Below are 25,525 nucleotides of genomic sequence, written 5' to 3'. Positions count from 1 at the left end.
AATTTAATTATTATTTTAATTTCAGCATCATTATGAATCTAGATCAAAACTGTTAAAATGCGAATATGACCAGGTCACAACCCTGCTTAAAATTGCCAGAGGATTTTTATCGTTCATAGAATAGAGACCAAAACTTTAAAACAGTTCAGAATTCCCTGTAGCAAAATCTGGTCACACACCCACCTCTCTACGTGGTACTTCTTTTTCCTTCATTTTTTTTTTTCCTTCCCTAAGCAAACAGAACTTCTTTCGAATTTTTATTCTCTCCCACCTCCAGGCATTCTAACATGTGGTTCCCTCTGTCTAAAACACTTTCTTTTCTGTTTCTTTCCTTCGGTCTCTGTGTAAATTCCTTCTTTAAGAGAGTTCCTTCCTGGTCAAGGAAGATCCCTCTGTCTTACGTGCCATAGGACCCTTCAGTTCTGTCCTTGGCTACTTCCATCACACTTCTGAATGTTCATGTGTATTGTCACTTACACTGTAAGACCTAAAAGGAACGATTACAAGACTCTTGTTATTTGTGTTTAGTCCAGCCCCTGCCATATGCTCAGCACTACCTCAATAAATATCTTATATATTACATAAATAAATGAATAAGATTATTTCAATACAATGTAATCAATACAGTAATAAACATACAGTGGTTACTTTAAAGGAGAGAACAGATGGGTAGACTAGCAGATTACCTGGGACAAACTAAAAGTCAGAATTTTATGAGAAGGAAGGAAAGCTGCCAAAGTGTGTTTATTTTAGCCTCTTCCTGTATTTCATGAATGAATAACTGGAAGCACAGTGAGGTAAAGCATTTAAACAAAGCTAAACACCTATCAACGGCAAAACTGGAACCAGAATTACTTTTCCTCATCAAAGAGTCTTTCTAGATAGCATTATACTGCTTATGATAAAGAGAGACAGAGCTAGGCCTGTAAAAAATAAATATGAAATTAACACAACTGAAAGAAGAGGCTCTGGAAAAACACTAGGCTTGTTTACAGAGGAAAAATAATAGTGATGAGATGAGAGCATTTTCAAATAATTCCAGGATTGCCAAATAGGGTGATTCAAACCTGATAGGAAGTAACTCAAATTCCATAAGTGCAGTGAGAGAATGTGTAACTAAGGGAGGAGAAGTCAGATTCCTGAGGTGCAGTGAGTGTGTGATATGAAGAGGAGAAGAGAAAGTCCCTAAACTGAGAAATATCACAAAACGAACAAAGAGATTGTGAAAGACCTTTTTTCTGGTAGTATCCATCCGAGCCACAATCCTGCCTGCCTGCCCCTAGAAGCTCTTGCCAGCTATCTCCCTGGTTACTATCCAAGCCGGTAAGACAACAAGAACCAGGAACTTAAAATGTAGCTTAATACAGAGTTCACTAGCAGCACTGTGTGTGTCAGGTGGAGAGGGGTGTCTTTAGTCAAATTACTTTACCCTTTAAATCTACAAATTTCCGTGTTAACACTGGTATTAGCTTCACTCTTCCTCTGTCTCTGAATTTTGTCTATTTTCCCCATACTCTTCTAAGTAAAAGTCCAATCTTCTTATTCATTTATTCATACTTCTGGGTAAATAGAATTATTTCCTCTGAATCGATCTGTCTGAAAATACAGCTACCTAACCCTTCTCTGCCAATATTCAATGTGTCCCTAAATCCCAACCAAATTCCTAGCATGAGCAAGAAGACCCCTTTTTACAGCCTGGCCTAAGTTAATTTTTGCAACACTTTTTTCTTCAGACATTTATCATCCTTTATTCTATAACCTAATCACATGATTATCTGGAATCTTTAGTTATTTTTTTATGTTTCCACAGCTTTCCTTATGCTACTTTTTTATGGAAGACAAGGAAAAATTTAGTGATTTAATTCTCAATGTTTTACCAAAATAAAAGTGTCGGCTAAAATTATACACACATATATAATTTTAACATTTAATATATTTTCACATTTATACAAATGCATTTACAGAATACATAGTATGTTATACAGTATGTACTATGTATAATTATGAATTATATATAATATACATTATTCACTACTCTTTAATACTTATATGAAAATTAAGAACAATTTATATGCACATTAAATCTACCAAATATTAATGACTGTTTAAATAATATTTAATAGCAATTTATATGTAGTATTTTAACACCAGTAGTGAATATGATTAAGATAATTAAAGCTTCTGGGAGGCACTTGCATAAAAATCCACATATGGCTTTTCTGGGAATTTTAAGAAGTTACTCAGAGATGTTTAGGTAATATAAGCAATTTCTTTGAAGATGTTATTTAGTTACAGAAATTTGGCATCTCTGTATTTTATAATGGTAGACTGATGGCTATTCTTCATATGTGCTTTCAAAGGATTTTTCAAAATTATTTTTTATATTTCATTTCATTAAAAAAATGTATTGTGCACATTTAAGTTATACAACATGATGTTATGATACACGTATATAGTAAAATGGTTACTGCACTGAAACAAAATAGCATATCCATCATCTTACATAGTTATTCATTTTTCACCCTATCACATGTGAAGATATAATCTACCCATTTAGCAAAAATCTTGACTACAATACATTATTATTTACTGTAGTCTCTATTTGTATATTAGTTCTTTCAACTTGTTCACCCTACATTGCTACTTTGTATCCTCTGGCCTATATCTTCCCATTTTCTCCCCCAAACCTGAACTCTGATAACCACTGTTTCATTTTCTATCTCTTTTTATTGATTTGACTCCCCCACCATTTTTTAAGATTCCATATATAAGTGAAATCATGTGATATTTTTCTTTCTGTGTCTGTCTTATTTCATGTAGCATAATGCCCTTCAGATTCATATATGTTGTGGCAAATGGCAGAATCTCTTTGTATTTAAGGCTGAATAATATTTCTTTGTATATATACACCACAGATTTTTTATCCATTCATCCACTGATGTACACCTAGGTTGTTTCTGTATCTTAGGTATTGTGTGAACAATGCTGCAATGAATATGAGAGTGCACATATCTTTATGACGTGGTGATTTTATCTCCTTTGAGTATATACCCAAAAGAGATATTGCTGGATCATATAGTAGCTATATTTTTAATTTCTTTAGGGACTTCTATGCTTTTTTTATGGCTGTACCAATCTACATTCCCAAAAGTGTACAATGCTTCCCTTTCTTCCACACCCTGACCAACATTTTGTATCTCTTGTCTTTTTGATACCAGCTATCCTAACAGGCATGAGGTGGTATCTTATAGTAGCTTATGATGTATTTTCCTGATTATTAGTAATGTTGAGCTCTTTCTCATACACTTGTTGGCAACTTTTATGTCACCTTTGGAGAAATACCTATTTCAGTCCTTACCCAGTTGTAAGTGGATTATAAATTTTCTCACTATTGAGTTGTATGAGATCTTTATAAATCTTTTATATTAACCCTTTCTCTGACGTAGGATTTGTAAATATTTTTTCCAATCTGTAGGTTGTCTTTTCATTTTGTTGATTGTTTTCTTTGCTATGCAAAAGCTTTTTGATTTGATATAGTCATACTTATTTACTTTTGCTTTTGTAGCTTAAACTTTTGGTGTGATATTCAAGAAATCATTGCCAAGGCCAATGTCAAGGGGTTTTTCCCCTGTGTTTTTTTCCAGGAGTTTTATGGCTTCATTTCTTATGTTTAAGTCTTTAATCCATTCTAAATTAATTTTCGTGTGTGCTGTAAGGGTCCAATTTATTTCCTTTGCATGTGAATAATTTTTGTGTGTGCTGTAAGAGTCCAATTTATTTCCTTTGCATGTGAAAATCCAGTTTTCTGAGCACCATTTATTGAAAACACTGTCTTTTTCCCATTGTGTCATGTTGATATCTATGGTGAAAATTAGTTAACTGTAAATATTTGGATTTATTTTGGGACTCCCTTCTGTTCCACTGGCCTACATGCCTCTTTTGTGCCAGTACCATACTGTTTTGTACACTATAGCTTTGTATCCTTTTCAATTTCTTTCATTAATGTCTTACAGTTTTTAGTGGACAGGTCTTTCACCTCTTTGGTTAAATTTATTCCTAAGAATTTCAATTTTTTATGCTACTGTAAATCAGATTGTCTTTTTGCTTTCTGTTTCACCTAGGTCATTATTTGCATATATAAATCCCACAGATTTTTGTATGTTGATTTTATATCCTGCAACTTTACCGAATTCTACCACCATGTGAGATGTGCCTTTCACCTTCTGCCGAGATTGTGATGCCTCCGCAGCCATGTGGAACTGTAAGTCCAATAAACCTCTTTCGCTTGTAAATTGCCCAGTCTCAAGTATGTCCTTATCAGCAGCATGAAAATGAACTAATACAGTAAATTGGTACCAGTAGAATAGGGTGCTGCTGAAAAGATACCTGAAAATGTGGAAGCGACTTTGGAACTGTGTAACAGGCAGAGTTTGGAACAGTTTGGAGGGCTCAGAAGAAGACAGGAAGATGTGGGAAAGTTTGGAACTTCCTAGAGATTTGTTGAATGGCTTTGCCAAAAATGCTGATAGTGATATGCAAAATAAAGTCCAGGCTCAGGTGGTTTCAGATGGAAATGAGGACCTTGTGGGGAACTGGAGCAAAGGTGACTCTTGTTATGTTTTAGCAAAGAAACAGGCAGCATTTTGTCCCTGCCCTAGAGATTTGTGGATCTTTGAACTTGAGAGACATGATTTGTGGTATCTGGTGAAATAAATTTTTAAGCAGCAAAGCATTCAAGAGGTGACTTGAGTGCTGTTAAATGCATTCAGTTTTAAAAGGGAAACAGAGCATCAAAGTTCAGAAAATCTGCAGCCTGACAATGCAATAGAAAAGAAAATCTCATTCTAGGGGGAGAAATCCAAGCTGGCTGTAGAAATTTGCATAACTAATGAGAAGCCGAATATTAATCACCAAGTCAGTGGAAAAAAAATGTCTCCAGGGCATGTGAGAGACCTTTGTGGCAGCCCCTCCCACCACAGACCTGGAGGCCTAGGAGGAAAAAATTGTTTAGTGGGCCAGGCCCAGGCTTCCTCTGCTGTGTGCAGCCTAGGGACTTGGTACCCTGCATCCCAGCTGCTCCAGCCATGGCCAAAAGGGGCCAACATAGAGCTCAGGCCATGACTTCAGAGGGTGCAATTCCCAAACCTTGGCAGCTGCCACCTGGTGTTGAGCCTGCAAGTGCACAGAAGTCAAGACTTGGGATTTGGGAGCCTCTGCCTAGATTTCAGAGGATGTATGGAAACGCCTCGATATCCAAGCAGAAGTTTGCTACAGGGGTGGGGTCCTCATAGAGAACCTCTGCTAGGGCAGTGTGGAAGAGAAATGTGGGTTTGGAGCCCCCACATAGAGTCCCTACTGGGGCCCCACCTAGTCAAGCTGTGAAAAGAGGACCATCATCCTCTAGACCCCATAATGGTAGATCCACTGACAGCTTGCACTGTGTACCTGGAAAAGCTGCAGACACTCAATGCCAGCCCATGAAAGCAGGTGGAGGAAAAGCTCTGCCTTGCAAAGCCACAAGGGCAGAGCTGCCCAAGACCATGGGAACCCACCTCTTGCATCAGCATGACCTGGTTGTGAGACCTGCAATCAAAGGAGATCATTTTGGAGCTTTAAGATTTGACTGCTCTGCTGGATTTTCGACTTGCATGGGGCCTGTAACCCCTTTGTTTTGGCCAATTTCTCCCATTTGGAATGGTGTTTTTTTTGTTTGTTTGTTTTTGAGACGGAGTCTCACTCTGTCACCCAGGCCTGTACCCCCATTGTATCTAGGAAGTAACTAACTTGATTTTGATTTTACACAGGCTCATAGACAGAAGGGGCTTGCCTTGTCTCAGATAAGACTCAGACTTTTAAGTTAATGCTGAAATGAGTTAAGATTTTGGGGGACTGTTGGGAAGGCATGATTGGTTTTGAAATGTTAGAACAAGATTGGTAGTTGCCAGGGGCAGAATGATATGGTTTGGTTGTGCCCCCGCCCAAATCTCATCTTGATTTGTAACTCCCACAATTCCCACGTGTTGTGGGATGGACGTGGTGGGAGGTAATTGAATCATGGGTGGGAGGTCTTTCCTGTGCTACCCTCTCATGATAGTGAGTAAGTCTCATGAGATTTGATGGTTTTAAAAATGGGAGTTCCCCTGCACAAGCTCTTGTCTGCCACCATGTGAGACATTCCTTTCATCTCTGCCATGATTGTGATTGTGAGGCCTCCCTGCCACATGGAACTATAAGTCCAATAAACCTCTTTCTTTTGTAAATTGCCCAGTCTCAGGTAGGTTTTCATCAGCAGGATGAAAATGGACTAATACAGTGGGCATCCTTGTCTTATACCAGATCTCAGAGGAAATGCTGTTAGTTTCTTCCCGTTGTTTATGTTAGCTGTGGGTTTTCCATAAATAGCCCTTATTACATTGAGGAACTTTCCTTCTATACCTAAAGTGTAGGAAGTTTTTATCAAGAAAGGATGTTAAACTTTGTCAAATACTTTTTCTTTGTCAATAGATATGATCTTGTGGCTTTTTGACTTTATGTCTGTTAATATGATATATCACCAACTGATTTGCTTATATTAAACCAACCTTTTATTCCAGGGATAAATCCCACTTGATTATGATGTATAATCTTTCTGATATGCTGTTGAATTTTATTTGCTAATATTTAACTGCTGACTTTTGCCTCAATGTTCATTGGAAATATTGTCCTATAGTTTTTCTTGATCTCACACCGTTTTGCTTATAATTCTAGTATAATATTTATTTTTTGACTTTTATAACAACTACCAAGATAGTCATTACTCACTATTAAGACTACAAGCTCCCCAAGAGTAGTAGTAATTTTTTTTACATATGTAGTAAAACAATAATTGTTTAATGAGTTTATAAGGCAGTATATGTGTTTTCAATTCTCGTAGGAGGTTAGGACATATTGATCCTTAAATCAATTTTACTGCTGACCTATCTTACAAGTTTACCTAATGTATGCTATTTCCAATGATTATTACACTTCTAGCCCTTTTCATTTATTTTCTAGATTATTACCATAATGTATGAAATTATATTTCTGCAGCTAGACTTGCCTCTCATGCATTCTCTCCTCAACACTGCTGCCAGACTGAGCTTTCTAAATGTGAATCTAATCATATCACTCCCTGCTTGCTTCTGCTTCATTAGTCAGGATTGTGACAGGAAACCGATGTTACACACAAATGAAGAATAATGCATATACAGGAAATGACCACTAGGTGAGACTGTGGTTCTCCATAGAGAAACACAGCCATTGCCACATGTAATTGAGTTAGGCCCAGAAGCCTAGAAGAGGAGTATTAGACAGAGAGTCTTCTGCAGGTGATTTCTTGAAGGAATACTCTTAGAAGTTTTTAAGGAAGCAAGAAGAGCAGGAAAAGGTGGAGGATGGGTGGAGTTAGGCAAGAATATGATTTCAGGAGAAGTTTAGTCTCAATCTAATTCCATAGTTAGCTCTCTAGAACATAGATTATAATCAGATATTTTCTTGGCCAGAGAAAAGAGAGCTGCACAATCTTATCCCTGCAGTGGTCAGTCTTTGGAGAGAGAACAGTGTAACTTCTCAGGCATTTCTGGGTGAGGTAGCTTCAATCAGCTGAGGACAACCCTACAGTGAAATGTGCCAACTTGAGCAGTTATCAGCCAAGACCTGCAGGGGTGTACCAGCCCAGTCAAGGAGATCTGGAGAAGTGCCAAGAGCCACTTCCAAGTCTAACACTCACACTTCTCAAATCCATTCACTTCTCACAATAAGTTCTTCCTATCTGGTCTTAGCTTCTTCAGAACTTGAGTTGGTCTCAATTTCTAGGAAAACTTGTAAGAGGAGCATTCGTAGGATGAATTACAGCCTTCTTTGCTGCAATTGATCTCAAGGCTGTCAATAATACACATTATCCCTGTCTGCTACAATTATAGATTCCTTTTACACTCAGCTAGGACTTCAGCTCATCTAGGTGGCTTGTCTGGTGGGATGTCTCAGACACTCATCCCTGAGAGCCTTGATTCCCTAGTTACCGTGCACTTGCCAGGCAATAATTGCTATACTTGTCAATTTATAATTAAACTTGGGCTTGAGGGTACCAAGAGATAACCCGCAGTTCATGTGAGTAGGAAAAGTATTTCTCCATGCCCCTATTAAGTAACAGCAGCCCTTTTCCTTAGGTAATCAGGCTAAAATACCCCAGTACCCATTCAAATATCCTACTGTACACAATCTTGGCAGTGTGATAATTCCTTTTCTTGCTTGTTGGTCCACTTGAAGAACTAGAAGTGATCATGTATCAGCTGTATCTTTAAGTTTTATGAGACTTTTTCTGTGTCCCTGAGCGAAAACATATGTTCTCTGGGACCTCTGGATCCACAGGCTCTAGTAGACAGGCAATACAATGTCTCCTAGTCAATTATTGGAGTGGCGGTGAAGTAGGGCTACTATTTCCTCCATCTTTTGGTTACTGAACTCACGTACTCTACCTACTGGGGGCCCTGGTACCATGGGACCTCTGGATCCACAGGCTCTGAAGTTGAGCAGACAGGCAATACAGTGTCTCCTAGTCAATTCTTGTAGAGGCGGTGAAGTAGGGCTAATATTTCCTCCGTCTTTTGGTTACTGAACTCATGTACTCTACCTACTGGGGACCCTAGCGCCATTAGGATGAATGTACATCTTTCTGAAGTAAAGTGTCTCCATCTATGGGCATCATCTCCAAGATGGTACTACAGCTATACTTTAAAAGGGGCCTTCCTATGCTCTATAGGGTCAGCTGCCACTAATTGATTCAATGTATCGTAGGATCAGAGGATATCTTTTCCGTGTTCCCACTACCATGCTTCCTTTGCCATAAAGGGGTTCTCTTAATCTGAAGTGATATTGTATGAGATGCTATCCAATATATCTCTCTGTGAGCCTTTCTGTATAATGCTGATGGAAATACTACTGGTAGAAAATGCAAACACATCCTAGGAATGTGTGTCACTACTACTCAGGATTAATTGTTGCTTTTGTCAGGATGAGAGGAGTCCAGTTTTGTCAGCTTGCCACCAAAATGTCTGGCTGGTTCTGTCAAAGAACATGATCATATAAGGAGCTCAGCACAGAAATGTGTTGGTTGATAGGTTGGACATGGCATCGGGTATATGAGCTTTGGTGAGAGGAGAACACATTCTTATCGTCCACATATTGTCTCCATCTATGCTGCCATGACTACTACATTCACGAGCCCTTTCAGCTAGCTAAGTTGGCTTCTAATCTATTGGGCCGTTCTCCACGCTTGGTTGCTTTGTGTCTCTAACTTGATGAGGGTTAACACATAATGGCAAGTTCTTCTTAGTTTCTGCCCATTTCCATATGTTCATCCACATGCTTCTTTCTTGGATCTTCTTGTCCCTAATATGAAAACATTGCTTTGTTCAGGCCAAGCTATCCACCAATGCCCATGTGTATAGCCTTCTTTTAAGCCATTTGTCACTCAACAAAATTGGGTTACAAGCAACACTAACCCAATCCTGCCTCCTGTTTGTATTTTCCCATGAATACTGTCTTCCAGGACTTACCAAGTGGGGATATATTATAACAGCAGTCCATTGTCCACACCAACATACTGAGCTGAACAATCCATGGACCAAGCCTGTGTTGTTTTCTTCCTCTATTAGCTGCTCATAAGGATTCTCCCATGAGGTTACAAGTGTGAGTTGATTGAGTGGTGTCAGGTGAGACTGTGCTGGTGACAAAGAAGTCTGGAATATTTGTTCATCCAGCTTACGTATGCCCTTTGGACATTTTAAGGGTGATCCATTCTGTAACACTTCTATTTTATAAATAATTGCTGCTGGGGCTGCTGTAGTTTATTACTTGGTCTGCCAGCCCCCAGTTCGTGGTGAACAGCTTTTGTCTCATGTCTTGATGCAACTGCATTTTAAATCATATGCTCTGCTGCAGATGGCATGGCCTTGCTCCAGAATCTCAGCAGTCTGTTATGAAACGCTTCTGTTGGGGCTTGTCAGAGACTCCACACAAAATCTTTATCTCCTAGAGATAATTTTTATGCCACTATAGGATCAGTTGGACCACATAAGCCATGTGGTAGGACAGCTTGTACTATATGGCCTGGACATGCCCTTTCTTGCTCAAGGCCTCACTGAAAACTGGGAACTTTCCACAGCACTTGCTAAATCATTCACTGCAGTATTCTCAAGTGTTGTATGTGTTGTGTTTTACTTCTTTTTTAATGGTAGGATACAAAAGATGCCAGAACTTTGCCCTTTACCTTGGAAGAGATGTCCGAGTATGCACCAGACCACTGGATCCCTAAAAGCATCATATATGTGTCAAGCCACTGAATCTGCATGGCTTAACTCCCACTCTCTGAAGCATATCTGCCTTATTATGGCATCCAGAGTCTTACCTAGGCATGAATTTAGGCTTTTCTGAAGTTCTGCTGTTGTCACAACTAAGGCCTATGGTTCACCGGCTCAACATGCTCCCAAGCTGCGAGTGAGAAGAGTCTCTTTAAAGACTTCCAAAAATAACCTCTGACTTTTGCCCTTAGTTTTAAATTAATGATTAGTCATTTTTTTTTCTCCTGAATAACCAAAAGGCACACAACAACTAACACCAAATTCCACATTCCATAATCTTATTATTTCCCCTACTTCTCTCAAATGCCAAAGACACTGTAAAAGCTATGGCATCTCCAACCCTTTAGCAATTGTACTGTTAGAACATTCAAGAAACTATAAATACTCTACTTACCACTAGGTTTGGGGTCATCCTTACTACCAAGCTGGGGTCTGATTCAACTCCAGAACTAAATCTTTAGAGTGTGCTTTATGGGACAATTTCTAGCAATAACTATCATTTATATTGAGCCCCCTAGAAGCTGTGTTCTCTAGAATCAGTGTCTGAGACAGATAATTTTATGCAAGTCATTTATTCAGGGCATGCCCTTAGGATAAACCTTTTTTTTTTTTTTTTTTTTTTGGTGGAGTCTTGCTCTGTCACCAGGCTGGAGTGCAGTGTCACGATCTCGGCTCACTGCAACCTCCGCCTCCCAGGTTCAAGTGATTCCCCTGCCTTAGCCTCCCCAGTAGCTTGGGCTACAGGCATGCACCACCACACCCAAATATTTTTTTGTATTTTAGTAGAGACAGGGTTTCACCATGTTGGCCAGGATGGTCTTGATCTCCTGACCTCGTGATCCACCCATTTCATCCTCCCAAAGTGCTGGGATTACAGGCGTGAGCCACTGCACCCAGCCAGGATAAACCTTTAAAGAGGCAAGAAAAGCAGAAGAGTACAAAGAAAGAAGCTAGATAAAGATGTGATTTCAGAAGAATTCATCCTCAGGGCCAGGCGCAGTGGCTCACGTCTGTAATCCTAGCACTTTGGGAGGCAGAGGCGAGAGGATCACCCGAGGTCAAGAGTTCGAGACCAGCCTGGCCAACGTGGTGAAACTCCGTCCCTACTAAATATACAAAAATTAGCTGGGCATGGTGGCGGGTGCCTGTAATCTCAGCTACTAGGGAGGCTGTGGCAGAAGAATCGCTTGAACCTGGGAGCCAGAGGTTGCAGTGAGTCAAGATCATGCCACTGCACTCTAGCGTGGGCAACAGAGCAAAACTCCACTTCAAAAACAAACAAACAAACAAAAAAAAGAAAAGAAAAGAAAAAAAAAGAAAAGAATTCATCTTTAAACTGAACCCACAATGAGCTCTGGAGTATAAATTGTTTACAGAGATTCTACTGCCTAGATGCAAGGGGGCAAGGCTATTACACCATTGCATAGGTCAACCACCGCTTACCAGCCACTGGTGAAGAGGAGAGCTGCATACCTTCCCAGGCATCTCTAAGTCAGATGGCTCTCACTAGCCAAGGCCTTTCCTCATTGCTGCTAACAATACAATTTGCTAGTAACCAATACCTGTAGCACCTGGGAGATGGGTTACCCTCCTAACAAAGAAGATGACGTGGTGATTACCAACAACATCTACCATTCCTGTTTCACTTTTCTCCTGTGCTCTGACTTTCTAAAGGTGCTTCTCTTTGGCCAAAGCCAGAGAGCAAGAGAGACTATGAATGCAAGTGGAAAGATTCAGTTGCTGGAGAACAGACTGAGTGGAAAAGATTGCAGAACGGATGTAGAGGAGCACACACAAAAAATTGTCCAGTGCTTGTCCACAAATCATTCAGTGCTTGCACATAACCTAAGAGATGAAGCTCAAAGTCTTTAGCATAGTGACCCCTTCTCAGTCTCTTTATTCCATTTTGCAGCTTCATATTCCATGGCTCCCTACCTGATATAGCATATACTCCAGTCAAATTTCTTATCCTTCCACTTCTTAAATACTTTTCCTCTTATCTGATATTGCTGTCCCTAATCTGAGTACATCCTTCCACTAGCCCACTACAACTTCCCTCATTGTGCTAAACACACACGTATAGTTTTAACCTAACAACAATCACTCTGTACTCTAGTTTGTTACAAGTTATTTCTCAAATAGATTTTTAATTACTTGAGCACAGGAATGGCCTTGTTTTTGTATCATTTTGGCAGAGTAGCAATAAATGAATGAATGGAAGAAATCATGAATGATTCATTCATGTTCTTCAAGATTCCACTTTAAGCAATATCTTTTTAATGGCAACTCTAGCCCCTCCTCCTTGTCTCAAATTTTAGATGCCACTCTACCCTGATTCCATAATACTCTTTACCTAAAATTTTCATAAAATTTACATGGTTCTGTGACAGTGCTTCTGTCAGCTGCATGTTACCCCTCACCCCATTGAAGTATATGCCTTTTATCACAGTATTTCCAGTGCCTTGCAAATAATACACCTTTGAAGAATATGAAAGATTAATAAATGATTGAATGAGTAAACGTGTGTAATAGGAGCAAAAAACCATAGAATTTCAAGGAGGGACAGCATACTTTTCTTTTTCATTATCAGAGAAAGAACTCCAAATTATGATAAGATTTTAGTAAGTGTGGCATGCACAATGGGCTGCTAAACATTAGGCAGAATATCATAGAAAGATGAAAGATCAGTAGATTTATAGAAAGATGATAGATAGATAGATGATAGATAGATAGATAGATAGATAGATAGATGATAGATTGATGATAATTGTTTTAGCTACATAGTGTTCAATCCCTATAAGGGAAAATATCCTACTGGTATTATATAATATTTTATCCATAGTTTTTGAGTAATAGTGCATATACTTAAAGTACTTTAAGGCACTCAATATGGGTAATTTGTTAACAGACTTAGAGTGCCATTGGTCCAAATATTTCTAAGAATCTGAATAAGTCTTAGAATTAATACCCTTTTAGGGAAAAAAAATTATTTTAACACACCTTGATCTGAAAGTTGTGGATCCTCAGAGTTCCTAAACCTGAGGTCTATTTCATTTAAAAAGCTTCTAGTTACCTAATTTTATTGAGAAAATGCCTTTGTCTCACTCTCTGAGTTACTGCATAACGCACACGCTAATGTCTACAACAAAAAGAGTCTCAGTTGTTTATCAACCTTGTTGGGTGTAAAGGTTTATTTACTTACGGTCTGATAGCTTTGACAGAGATGTAGCTCTTCTAATGGCAGTAATATTCTCCCTTTTCCCTAAACACCTGACTACAATAAAGCAACGGGATAAAAAGTTGCTTAATCATGTGTATGACTAATAATTAATGTCAGTTTAACCTAACTGGAAATACAATGTTCCGTTCGTAGTCCTCCTTCAATCTCAATCCTTAATAAAGCAAAGTGTATGCCATCAGTTTCTGGGCTCAGTTTGACTATTTTTATTCAGTTTCTTTACTATCCAGTCTCTTAAGCCATAATATGTCTTGCAACAAAGAAATAACATCATGCTCTGCTATACCTGATTAAATAATCTTTCTGTAGTCTTCCAAGACATATTATCTTGTTTAATTTTCCAGTAATACACAGCAATTCTGTATTACTCAATATTGTGCTTTTGCATAATCTTATCTTTCTGCAAACTTAATTAATAGTGGAAAAAATTAAGTGTTAGAGAAGACCTTAGAGATAATTTTAATCTGTTCTCCTCCTTTTATCTACCTGAAAAATTTAAATCCATAGAAAGTGCACAGGTGAGTAAGTGGCTATGCCAGGAAAAGAACCTCATTTTCCCAAGTAAGATTCCATGTCTTCATTTACCCCACACTCCTACTTAAGGTGTTAGTAATGTCTCTCTTTACTCAATCATGAGTTCATGCATATAAGCTCTTAAAATCTTAGCCCTTACTGCCTGGTGCATATTAAGTAAACTATTAATATCCTATTTTTATTAACTAATTTCATTATATATAATCAGAACTTTTGTCAAATTCAGAAATATGTGAATAATTATCTGCAATATATTTACATAGCCTCTTTCTACAAGGAAAATCAATGTACTTCATAAAATATTTACTCATGATGGTAGGTAGAATAATAACCTCCCTCTGCCAAAGATATCCATGCCTTTATTCTTCAAACTCAGAAATATGTTATAGTACACGGCACGATGGAAATTAAGATTGCTCATCAATTGATCTTGAGATGTGGAGATTATCTTGGATTATCTGAATGAGCCCAATGTTATCACAAGAGTCCTTATAAATGTCAGAAGGAGGTAAAGAGAGTGAACCAGAGAAATGGCTTTGTGAAAAGCATTTGGCCCATACTTGCTGGCTTTGAAGATGGAGGAAGATGGCCATGAGCCAAGGGATATAGATCCCTCTAGAATGTACCAGGACAAGGAATGGAGCCTCCAAAAAAGTACATAGGCTTGTGGACACTTTAATTATAGCCCTTTCAGTTTTCTCAACTACAGAACTGCAAATAACAAATTTGCTGTTTTAAGCCACTAAATTTGTGGTAATTCATTACAGTAACCACAGAAAACTAATAGACTAAATTTTAGAGAGATATTTTAAAAATTTCAACAGAGACTATCCGTGTAGTCAAATGCATTTTAGAACTGTGACAAGAATACTCTAGTAGTAATGAACAACATAAGTATGTGAAGTGGCAGAATGCTCTATATCTGCATTGTCAGTATGTAGTTCCTTAAAATTGTCAAGTACGACAGAGGAACTGAATTTTTAATTTTCCTTAATTAAAATTTAAATAGCCTTGTGTGACTAGTGGCTATCAAGTTGGACAACGCAGTTAGTGCCTAGATTATAACTAAATGCTTCTTTCTATATCCTGCCTAGGATTCCAAAGACAATTTTTACCAAATAATACTGTAGCAAATAATAAATAAGCCTTTGGCTGTTCTAAATCCTGGAGCTGTGTTTAGTAAACTGTGTACTCAGTAAATATTTGATAAAGCTTGTGGGAATATGGTGGCAGCCACCATTAATGTCAACAGTACAGGAAGAAATTTGCTTGGGAGAAGACATCACTGTTTGCAGTCAAATTCCAGCCAGGGTGGTCTCTGCAGCACTAAGGGCAGGCATAATCAGACAGCAGATCATGCTGATCTACAGACCCTAACCTCACATAGGTGTGGTAGCAAAGGTCAGAGTAACAGAAAATCAGTTTCAAATTCATTCCTGACTGTGGGACTTTTGCAATGTTGCACTCTGTCCCCTTTCTATTTCTCACGTTTACTCATTGATTCAGGTTCTACCTGGTTTAACCTCTACCTTGTGCAACTGTCATAGAATAAGCAGTTGTTTCTGAGGCTTTCTTAGGTAGGAGGGAAAACAAGATAAGGCTGAAAGGGTAGCAGATTTTATTTTAAGAGTTTAGTTTTTAATTTGAAGGTTAAAAGTTACATAGACACATTCATGCCTTTGGAAAATTAATTTTACTTTTGATTATTTTTCTAGTGGTTATGGCATGTTAATTATTTATAATTCATCTTATGACACAATAAGTCAGCTTGTTCCATTGTAAAATCTCTCACTTCACCCCATTCTCTATCCTTAGGGTCATGTACTGTTTCCGATTCTCACATCTTCCTCCTATACCAGTTATTATAAGAGATAAGATTTCTTGAGCAGCTAATATGTGCCGGGCTCTTTTCTAAATAAGTTATATGTAATAACCCACCCTTTACCACCATCAGATGATGAAAGTAGTACTAGTATTCTTATTTTGCAAATAAAAAAAATGAAGCATCCAGAGGGTGATAAGTAACCTATCTAATATCACACAGCGAGCCACCAGCAAAGCCAAGATTGGAATGCATCAATCTGAAGCTACAGCCCATGCTTCTCGCCATTTTTACCATATTGACTTAAACAACTTCATTATGACACACAGAGAGTGAACCTCAGTTAGAATATGGATCACAATTAGTTACTATTATTATAAAACAGCATAATTTAGTATTTTAATAGTTTATTCCTTAGAACCAATATTTCACAATGAAACAATAGTTTTTCAGTAAACAAAAGGTCATTCAAGTTTCTGCCTCTAGAATCTCAGGCAGAACGCTTAGAATAGTGAGCATACAGTTGGAGCTCAGAATATTAGGTACTATGTTCTCAATTTGGGAAACATTTCTAGCTAGCAAACCTGAAATTGCGTATAATCTTGTATTCGATCATGTATATGACTAAGTGATGCTGGGCGGGAAAGGTTGAGATGCTTCTACAATATTTCAATAGTCCCCAAATTAATCAGCTAACTGGTCTCCAGTACACTAAGAATCCAACCCCATTATACTTTTGCAACTGTTTCTTTTCCTGTTTTTCTTTCAATTCGGACTTCAGTCCTGAACTCCAGTACTCACCTAGATAATACTAACATCCTTCTAACTGGAATACACTGCTGCACCTCTCCAAGATCCCTCTCCCCAAACCATTCTTCACTCTTCAGAGTAATGTTCAAATACAAGTCTTATCAGGTATTGTTCCTCCTTTAAACCATTGAATGTCTTTCTATTCCCCTGAGAAAAAAATTTAAATAACCACAGGTTAAGTTAATGATTTGCATGAACATATTAATTAAAACTAATGTCTAATACCCACTTTTCCTCATCAATCTCTCTGGTTCCAAGTCTTATTATTCCTCCTAAGACAATACAGCCCAATTGCATCTTACAGACTAAAATCATGCATAATATTATTGTTCTTGAAAATCCCTCAGGAAAGAGCCATAATAAAGATTGACATACCGTATAAGTCCAAAAGGTTGAGCTTCTCCGTCATCTCTGAAATGGCTAAAACTGAGATAGGGAATAAGAGTCATTCTTCCTCTCCAATGTTTGATCTCCTTTAGGAACACAAGTGATGTCTCTGTCCTGTGTTGACTGGGTAAAATCCCCAGAAGTTTTTGAAATTGTCTTGGCTCTTAGCTCAGAATAGATATGAAATCACATAAAGGTACAAATATTCACTTTCACCCATCTCTGGTGGGTGCACTCATCTCTCTATCTGCAATGTCCCGCCTTTGACATAGTTCAAACCCTCTCACCAACCCATCCCTAAACTATTCAGCTTGTTCATTAAATTAACTTATATCTCTTCCTTCTACCTCCCCACAAAAAAATAACAAATTTGCTCAAGTGTCTTCCGGAAATTCTGTGATTGCTCCTTATTGACTACTATGTGATAAAGTCCACACTGAGCTTGGCATGCAAATCCTGTAAATTAAACTATTTATATTGTGCACTACCTATGCATATATTGCACCAAATGTCTACAGGGCCCAGAGAAGTAACATAAATGAACAAAGTAGAAATAGCAGATACTATGGAGAAATCAGAAACCATAGAGCTGCATAGTATTGCCATCTCGTTTGATTACTCTAAACAAAAGAGAATCTAGATTTTTAGGGAAATCTTTCAATTTTTCAAAGTTAAAAACTAATTTAGTTTTTGGAAAATTGCTGAGCAGTTCAAAAAAATGCATATTCAGGTCAAACTTGAGATGCACCTCACCAGTTTGTAGCACTGCTCTATATTTATATATAAAATCTTTTTTTTTTTTTTTTTTTTTTTTTACCTAGAATGTTCTCTCCCTTATGTAGCTGGGAGTTTAGTTCAAATATTTTGTTCAGCATGATCAAGTCACAGCCAGCCTACCACACTCTATTCCTTGCTAATGGAATACTTACCCAGGTTCTCACAGTACTGCTATCATTTATCAAACACTTTCCAAGTTCCAGACACAGGATTTACATTATCCATAAGTTACTTCAATCAATTTTATTTACTTCTCACAACACTGAGAGATACACATATTTCTTTTCTTTTACAGATGGAGAAAATGAAGCATAGAAAGATTAATTAACTTGTCTAACATCATGTCTAATGGAGAGAGAAAGTAGTATCATATCCTAGATTCTGTCTTATCCCAAAGATCAAGGTATTAAAAATTAAGATATCTTGTGTGTGTGTGACAGGTCTCACTCTGTCACCCAGGCAGGAGTGCAGTGGCATGATCACAGCTCACTATAGCTTCCATATCTGGAGCCCAAGTGATTCTCCTACCTCAGCCTCCCAAGTTGCTGGGACTATAGGTGCATGCCACCCATGTCTAGCTGGGTTTTTTTTTTTTTTTTTTTTGTAGAGATGGAATCTCACTATGTTGTCCAGGCTGGTCTTGAGCTTCTGTAATCAAGTAATTCTCTCACCTTGGCCTCCCAAGCTGTTGGGATTATAGGGATGAGCCACCACACCTGTCCAAAAAAATTATGATCTTCATTGCATTGCTACTTATTTCTGCTTTGATATGTTCTCCAAACACACAAAAAAACAAGATCTACTTGTGAGTCAAAACTGTTTTTATTCACTAAAGTGTTCCTAGTGCCTTGGATTATAATAAAGATAGAAAGTCTTCATCTATCAGTCCATCCATCTGTTCACTAATTCAATTAGTTACCCCTCACTTACTGAGTACTTCCTATTCACTCTGATATGACTCGGATTTGGAGGCTTGATGAGGATGCAGTCTTTGGGTATCACTGTACTAGGTAGTTGTAACTTTGGAGAGATACAGAGGAGGTAAACGATAAATATTTGCTTCAGGTGTAGGGTAGCGCACCACATAAGCTTTCTGCGTCAAGAGCCAGAACAACTGAGTTTGGAGGCCAACTCTGCTTTTTGCTAGCTGTGTAACGGGATAAACTACTTATTCACACCCCACTTTTCTCATCTGTATTGATAGTTATCTAATTCAGTGGCTTTTTTGAGCACTAAGTAAGTTTATACAATAAAGCCCTTAGAATCTAAATGATCAGTAAGTGTTAGTGAGTGTGATGGTTGATTTTATGTGTCCACTTGGCTAGGCTATGGTGCCCAGATGTTAGGTTAACACCAGCCCAGATGTGGCTGTATTCTTTAGTTGTAATTAACATTTAAATCAGTAGACTGTGAATAAAATGTATTACCTTCCGTAATTTGATGGGCTTAATTCAATCAAGGAAATACTGAGGTTTCCCAGAAAAGCAGGAATTCTGAAAACTAAAAAATTTCAGACTGTAGACTGCGAAATCAACTCTTATTCAAGTCTTCCGCCTGCTGGAACGCTCTACAAATGTTGAATTTGGCAGCTCCCACAATTGAATGAGCCAATTTCTTATAATAAATCTCTGTCTCTCCCTTCCTCTCCCTCTCTCTCCTCTCTCTCCACAGACACACAAATACACACACATAGTCTATTCTTTAGAGAACCCCCACTAATAAAGCTAGTGTCATATTAAAGAGATTACAAGTAAAATATTAGCAATTTGACCTTGATTCTTGTTCAAATCAGTTGAATGTTTCTAATATCTCTAAGATAAAAAAGATCTTCCCCAAATGACACAAGTGAAAGGATAAAAGGAACAGTCCTTCACCAACTTGTTTCAAGGTAACCTTTTATGACTGAAATAGAAGATTTTATGGCTAAAATTTCATCCTCTCCCAAATTCTCTGAAGAGATGGACCTGCTAGGCTAGGAGTTGAGGGGGGGAATCTATGGGGGAAGTTTTATGTTCCTGAAAACAAGGGAGATACTTGATAATAAAAATATCAAACTGAGGTTTTGTTTGTTTTTCTCTCATTACCCTCTACAGATTCTTGCAGATCTGTGAGAGTCATTTGATATCACATCGCCGTTCTCCCTCTAGGCCAACCCCTCCTCAGAAGAAGCCCTCAGGCATTAGTCCTAACCAGGAAAACTATCCAGGGCTAGCAGGGAAACATTGCAAGGCTTGGAGAGGGGACCTAGAAACCTCATTTAAAGCTCATATCCCTGCCATTGCTGCCTTTTCTTTTTCTGAACACAACATTGTGTCTTCCTTCTAGAGAAACTGCATATTTTTTCACTACGATTTAACTATGACATTAAGTGGGATTGTAACAGAATCGAAGCATGAAAGAGTCCTTCTGAACAAACACGAGGATCATTTGCAAATGGCAGGATTAGAAATTGAACGTATCTGATGTGCTTGAAATAAGAAGTACCGTTTCATGTATGCTTGCTCTATACCAGCTACTATTTTAAATAACATGCATGTCTCAACTTGTTTAATGTTCATCACAGCCCTAGGGTTTGAGCCATTCAAAAGAAGAAAAAATGTGAATCACAAGGATGTTATGCAAATTTCTCAAGGTTACTTTAAGTGGCAGAAATAGGATTCAAAAGGTTTGTGCTTTTAACCACTACCCCTCACTACCCTCTCAAAGACTCCAAGGAGTTTAAAGGGCCATTTTAAAAGGTTGTGTCAGTCACACAGCAATGTACTTTTAGTAACCTGAATGTTTTAATACTAAAATTCATGTTAAATTTATACAATATTTGTACTCCGATCCTTTTCTCAAGCCCTAAATAATTACACAGCAGATTGCTTACTTGGTAATGTGTTCATTGGTTCTGCTTGTACCACTTAAGAAGCTCTGAAAAGTCAACATTAACATATATTAACACTAAGCAAAAAAATTTACATCCCAATGGCTTTCATACTCTCATCATTAACCATTTCTGAGAATCTGCCATGCTGCCTCTTAGAGGCTTGGTTCTTCGTCTACACTCTCTTCTGACACTCATAGTCTTACCTTTGCTTCTGTCTTTTTTGTGTATACCTCTTCTACTTACTACTGGTTCTCAAGATCATGGCTAAGCCCAAGCATCAGTCACACAAGCACATGGAATAAACCAGTATGCTATTTGCTGTTTTTATCTTCCTCCTCAACAGCAACAACTTTCTGCCACATGATTCTAAATCCCCAGGGTATAAAACCTCAGTGGGCTGCAACAGATATTAAGAAGAGACAGTCACAGAGTAAAATATCTTGCCACTGCCTGGAGCAAGAAACACATGATAAGTATGTCTAAGCTCTTCCAAAGAAGAAAAAAAAATTGTTCTCAATTGATTTGGGTCACACAGAGAAATACTGTAGGAGAGCAGTTAAAGGCATGGACACGAGGGTCAAAACACAGAGAAATACTGTAGGAGAGCAGTTAAAGGCATGGGCACCAGGATCAAATTATATAGTTTGGAATTCCAGCACTGTCATATTCAATATGACCTTGGATAAGCAGCCTGACCTCTCTGTGTCTGTTACCTGCACGTAGAGATAGCTTATAAAACTCTGACCTCAACACTTGATGAAAATATATAGCAACAAGTGCCAGCTGTCATTACTTAGAGTCATAAAGCTTTAGACTTGGGTGACTTTCAGAAATTAACCCCATAACTTTTATTGGTAGGGAAACTGAGGAAGAAAAGAAGTAATTTGTCTGAGGGTACATAGCAGATTTTACTACTCAACAGGCTAGGACACTTACCATACCATTGCCAGCCTTTCTAGAGCCTTCTTGGTCTCAGTGCTGCCTTTACTGTTTATGTTTCAGATATGAAAGGCCAGTGTTTGTAAGCTGTTTTTCCTCTTAAGTTGATAGATTTATGCTGAGCCATTATCTCATCTGTCCTCTGCACTGAAGCTAGGAGCAGAAAACTAGACAGGATTAAGGATGCCTAGAGATGGGCCTGAATCACAGTGAAGCAAACAGCATTCACCTCAGCCTCACAAACATGGTTGTGGGCAGTGAAGTAATCAGCCTCACACAGACCTGAAATACAAAACAAAAACACGGGACCCTGCTGACCACAGAACTCATCCCTCCAATTCCCTGCTAATTGTAGGTTGATAGAAACCAGTCCTAATGCAGATTAAAAGGGCCTGAGCACAAATATATTTACTGAACTCAGATAATGTCATTTAATTGTTTATTTATTTATTTATTTATTTGTCGAGATGCGGTCTTGGTCTGTTGCCCAGGCTGGAGTGCAGTGGCACGATCTCGGCTCACTGCCACCTCCGCCTCCCAGGTTCAAGCAATTCTCCTGCCTCAGCCTCCCAAGTAGCTGGAATTACAGGCGCCCACCACCGTGCCCGGCTAATTTTCATATTGTTAGTAGAGACGGGGTTTCACCATGTTGGCCAGGCTGATCTCGAACTCCTGATCTCAAGTGATCCGCCTGCCTCAGCCTCCCAAAGTGTGGGATTACAGGCGTGAGCCACTGCGCCTGGCCTGAGCCACCATGCCCGGGTGTTTAATAATAGTTTTAATTCTTAAATGTTTGGAACAAAAAAAAAGAAAATGAGATTATATGATTCACTTGGTACTGTTCTAGTCCTGCAGCAAATTCCAGTGCCTTCTCTGATCAAGGAATTTTTACAAAATCAAATGTGATTGATACATCTTCATCCACACTGACAGGCACCCACAGAACATCCACTCTGACCTAGAAAGCAGTACTGACAGCAGGCCCAAACCCTGGTATACAACGCGGACATGGTCTTGCCCTAAATAGCTGATAGGAGAAAGACAGTATTCACTGTGTTAATCTCAGTCCAAATTAATTGTCTTCATCTAGCTCCTGTCTTACATTCTTCATTGCTTGTCCCCAAATCCTAGCACGGCCAAGTCCTTTAGTTTTAAGCCTACATGAAAGGCATCCGGGGAGAACCAGGTGGAGATGAAGGCGGTGGGGCTTGGCCTTTCCTCCCATTCCCATCTTGGGCATTTGCACCTTTCCTTCTCTGTCACCCACTAGCAGTTGCCATGGTATATGAGGGTATATCTTGTTTTCTCCTTAATATGTTTATTTCTGCTTCCAAGGTGCTTCTGTTTTTACTAAAACCATAGAAGCTTCCCCTCCCACCACATTCGCACCACACACAAAAAGCAGTTGGAAAAACATTTCAATTATTCCTAACCACAACAGCACTTCTGACTAACTACAAAGAAGGAAGCTTTAGAGAAGCATAGAGGGAAACTACAGTCCCAGCGAGACCGAAACCGGAGGGGTGACATAGCCAGTCACAGTAAAAGCTGGAACCAGAGCCCAGACTTCCTCAACTCCAGCCCAGTCCTTTTTCCACTGGGGAAACGCTGTTTACATGTCCTCACCTGCGACGAACAACATCTGATAACTCACAAAATTAACACCTTTCAGGGAGAGCAGGGCACTGGCCAGGTCCCTCTGATAATGAATTGCTGCTCTAAGACATAACTGCTGTGGGGAGGAGGTTGGTGTTTGGCGGGGAAGGGCTGCTAGGCTGCATTTTCGCAAGGACAATAATACATCAAGAAGGACAAATCATAGATCAAAGGGGGTATTTTTGGGTCAACTTGATATGTAGTGGAAAGCAGATTGAGAGGGGAGCCAAGTACTGGATATGCTCCGTGCGTGTGTGTATCTGTGTGTGTGTGTGTGTGTGTGTAAATCATGTTGCTCTCTGGGTCTGTTTCCCAATCTGTAGAGTGTAAAGGTCTCTGAGGCCCCTTGCAGAGACAAGTGATGAAACGACCTTGACAGAAGAGAGCAGAGAGAGGAAAGGAGAAGGGGGAGAAAGCTAAGCAAAGGAGAGAGAAATGTGTGTGATGGGGGAGGAGATGCGGAGTTGGGTAGAAATGCCTTTTAATAAGATATTGGGGAAAAAATATTAAACCTAGAACTGCAGCTCTTGAGGGATCATTTTTTCGTCTTTGTTGTTAGGATTTACAGGTACAGTGCATAGTAATTTTTGGATAATTGGAGTGAATGAATGGAAAGCGTGAAACGCCTCACAGGAGCGAGAAGATCCACGAGAGAAAACGAGCAGGGACGCAGCTCTGGTGCCTGGTCCTGCGGGGTGGTCCCCACGCCGCCAGCCGCGCGTTCCCCAACCGGGCGCTCCCGGCGCCCTCTCGGTGAGCCGCCCTGAAACCGCCAGGGGGCGCTCCCCGGCTGCCGGGGCTGAGGCGGGCGGAGCTGCTTTAAATCGCGGCGCCCAGCGGTTCGGCGTCTCAGTTCCTGAGCCTGAGAGCAATCGCAGCTTCTAGTATCCAGACTCCAGCGCCGCCCCGGGCCCGGACCCCAACCCCGACCCAGAGCTTCTCCAGCGGCGGCGCAGCGAGCAGGGCTCCCCGCCTTAACTTCCTCCGCGGGGCCCAGCCACCTTCGGGAGTCCGCGTTCCGCACCTGCAAACTCTCCGCCTTCTGCACCTGCCACCCCTGAGCCAGCGCGGGCGCCCGAGCGAGTTATGGCCAACGCGGGGCTGCAGCTGTTGGGCTTCATTCTCGCCTTCCTGGGATGGATCGGCGCCATCGTCAGCACTGCCCTGCCCCAGTGGAGAATTTACTCCTATGCCGGCGACAACATCGTGACCGCCCAGGCCATGTACGAGGGGCTGTGGATGTCTTGCGTGTCGCAGAGCACCGGGCAGATCCAGTGCAAAGTCTTTGACTCCTTGCTGAATCTGAGCAGTGAGTGCACCCCCACCTCACAGCCGCCGTCCAGAGGCCCCAGTCCCCCCTGCAGCTCCCTTATGGGCTCATTCTGTTGTGTGATTCCATGGTTATCAGTCTTCAGTTGATCAAGTCTTCTGATCATGTGCTCTGTCATAAGGAAATGAAGAGAATCCTGGTTTGAGAAAAGGGACGCCCAGGCATAAGCTCTAGTTTTGCCTCTAACTCCCTGGGTGACACTTCTGCCACTCTAGGTGTGGCTTCATCCTAAATTCCTGTGCTGGTGGGTCGAGTTGAGGGAGTGAAGGCCAAACTTGAACTTGAGCTCTTAGACTTCTCCTAGGCATTCTGAGATTTGGGGTAAATTGAGGATTGGTAGGGTTCAGACAAGAAAATGGGGTGACTTAAAAAGTTTGAAGCCTGGTAACTTCTCAAGTGTGCACGCTTAAATAAATAATCCTCAAGTATTAGATATAATTTTTTAACCTTTACTATGATTTTTCATAGTAAAAGTTACATTCCTACTGGAAATGTCCTATCTAAGTGTCTTCTGCTTATGCTTGAGGTTGATTCTTTTAATTTTTAAGATCCAGTTAGTGCAGGGAGGCCCCTTGCAAGACTCTTTGGAGAAGCCGCTTGAGATTCCCCCAAAGTTTTAATTTTCAGACCCAAGGTCTTCTGTAGAGGCTGATGTTGTAGTGCTATCCTGGAAAGAGAAGGTTGGTGGCAGGTGGGGAAAGGCTGACAAGCAAGGTTCTAAATAACCTGCGCAACATAATACAAAGAAAAAAGTAAAGGCACCGAAGGGAAATGCAGCAAA

At 39.7% G+C, this 25,525-nt stretch overlaps 1 protein-coding gene across 2 annotated transcripts in view; it reads left to right on the top strand.

Annotated features, from left to right (window-relative positions):
- The first annotated feature begins 1,099 nt into the window (after positions 1–1,099).
- The window catches only part of CLDN1 (claudin 1), a 39,806-nt gene continuing 15,380 nt past the window's right edge, over positions 1,100–25,525 (top strand). Inside the window, exons 1-3 of one of the 2 annotated variants that reach the window (XM_054482316.2) lie at positions 1,100–1,323; positions 4,122–4,261; positions 23,974–24,723. In XM_054482316.2, the coding sequence (XP_054338291.1) occupies positions 24,501–24,723 (223 nt within the window). In that variant the 5' untranslated portion in view covers positions 1,100–1,323; positions 4,122–4,261; positions 23,974–24,500. The remainder of the gene's footprint in view (positions 1,324–4,121; positions 4,262–23,973; positions 24,724–25,525) is intronic. The other variant, XM_063662558.1, reaches the window with a different exon arrangement.

Source organism: Pongo pygmaeus, chromosome 2 (genome assembly GCF_028885625.2).
Source record: "Pongo pygmaeus isolate AG05252 chromosome 2, NHGRI_mPonPyg2-v2.0_pri, whole genome shotgun sequence".
Lineage (NCBI taxonomy): Eukaryota > Metazoa > Chordata > Mammalia > Primates > Hominidae > Pongo > Pongo pygmaeus.
The sequence above is the reverse complement of the archived record's forward strand: the minus strand, read 5'-3'. Positions and strand labels throughout refer to the sequence as shown.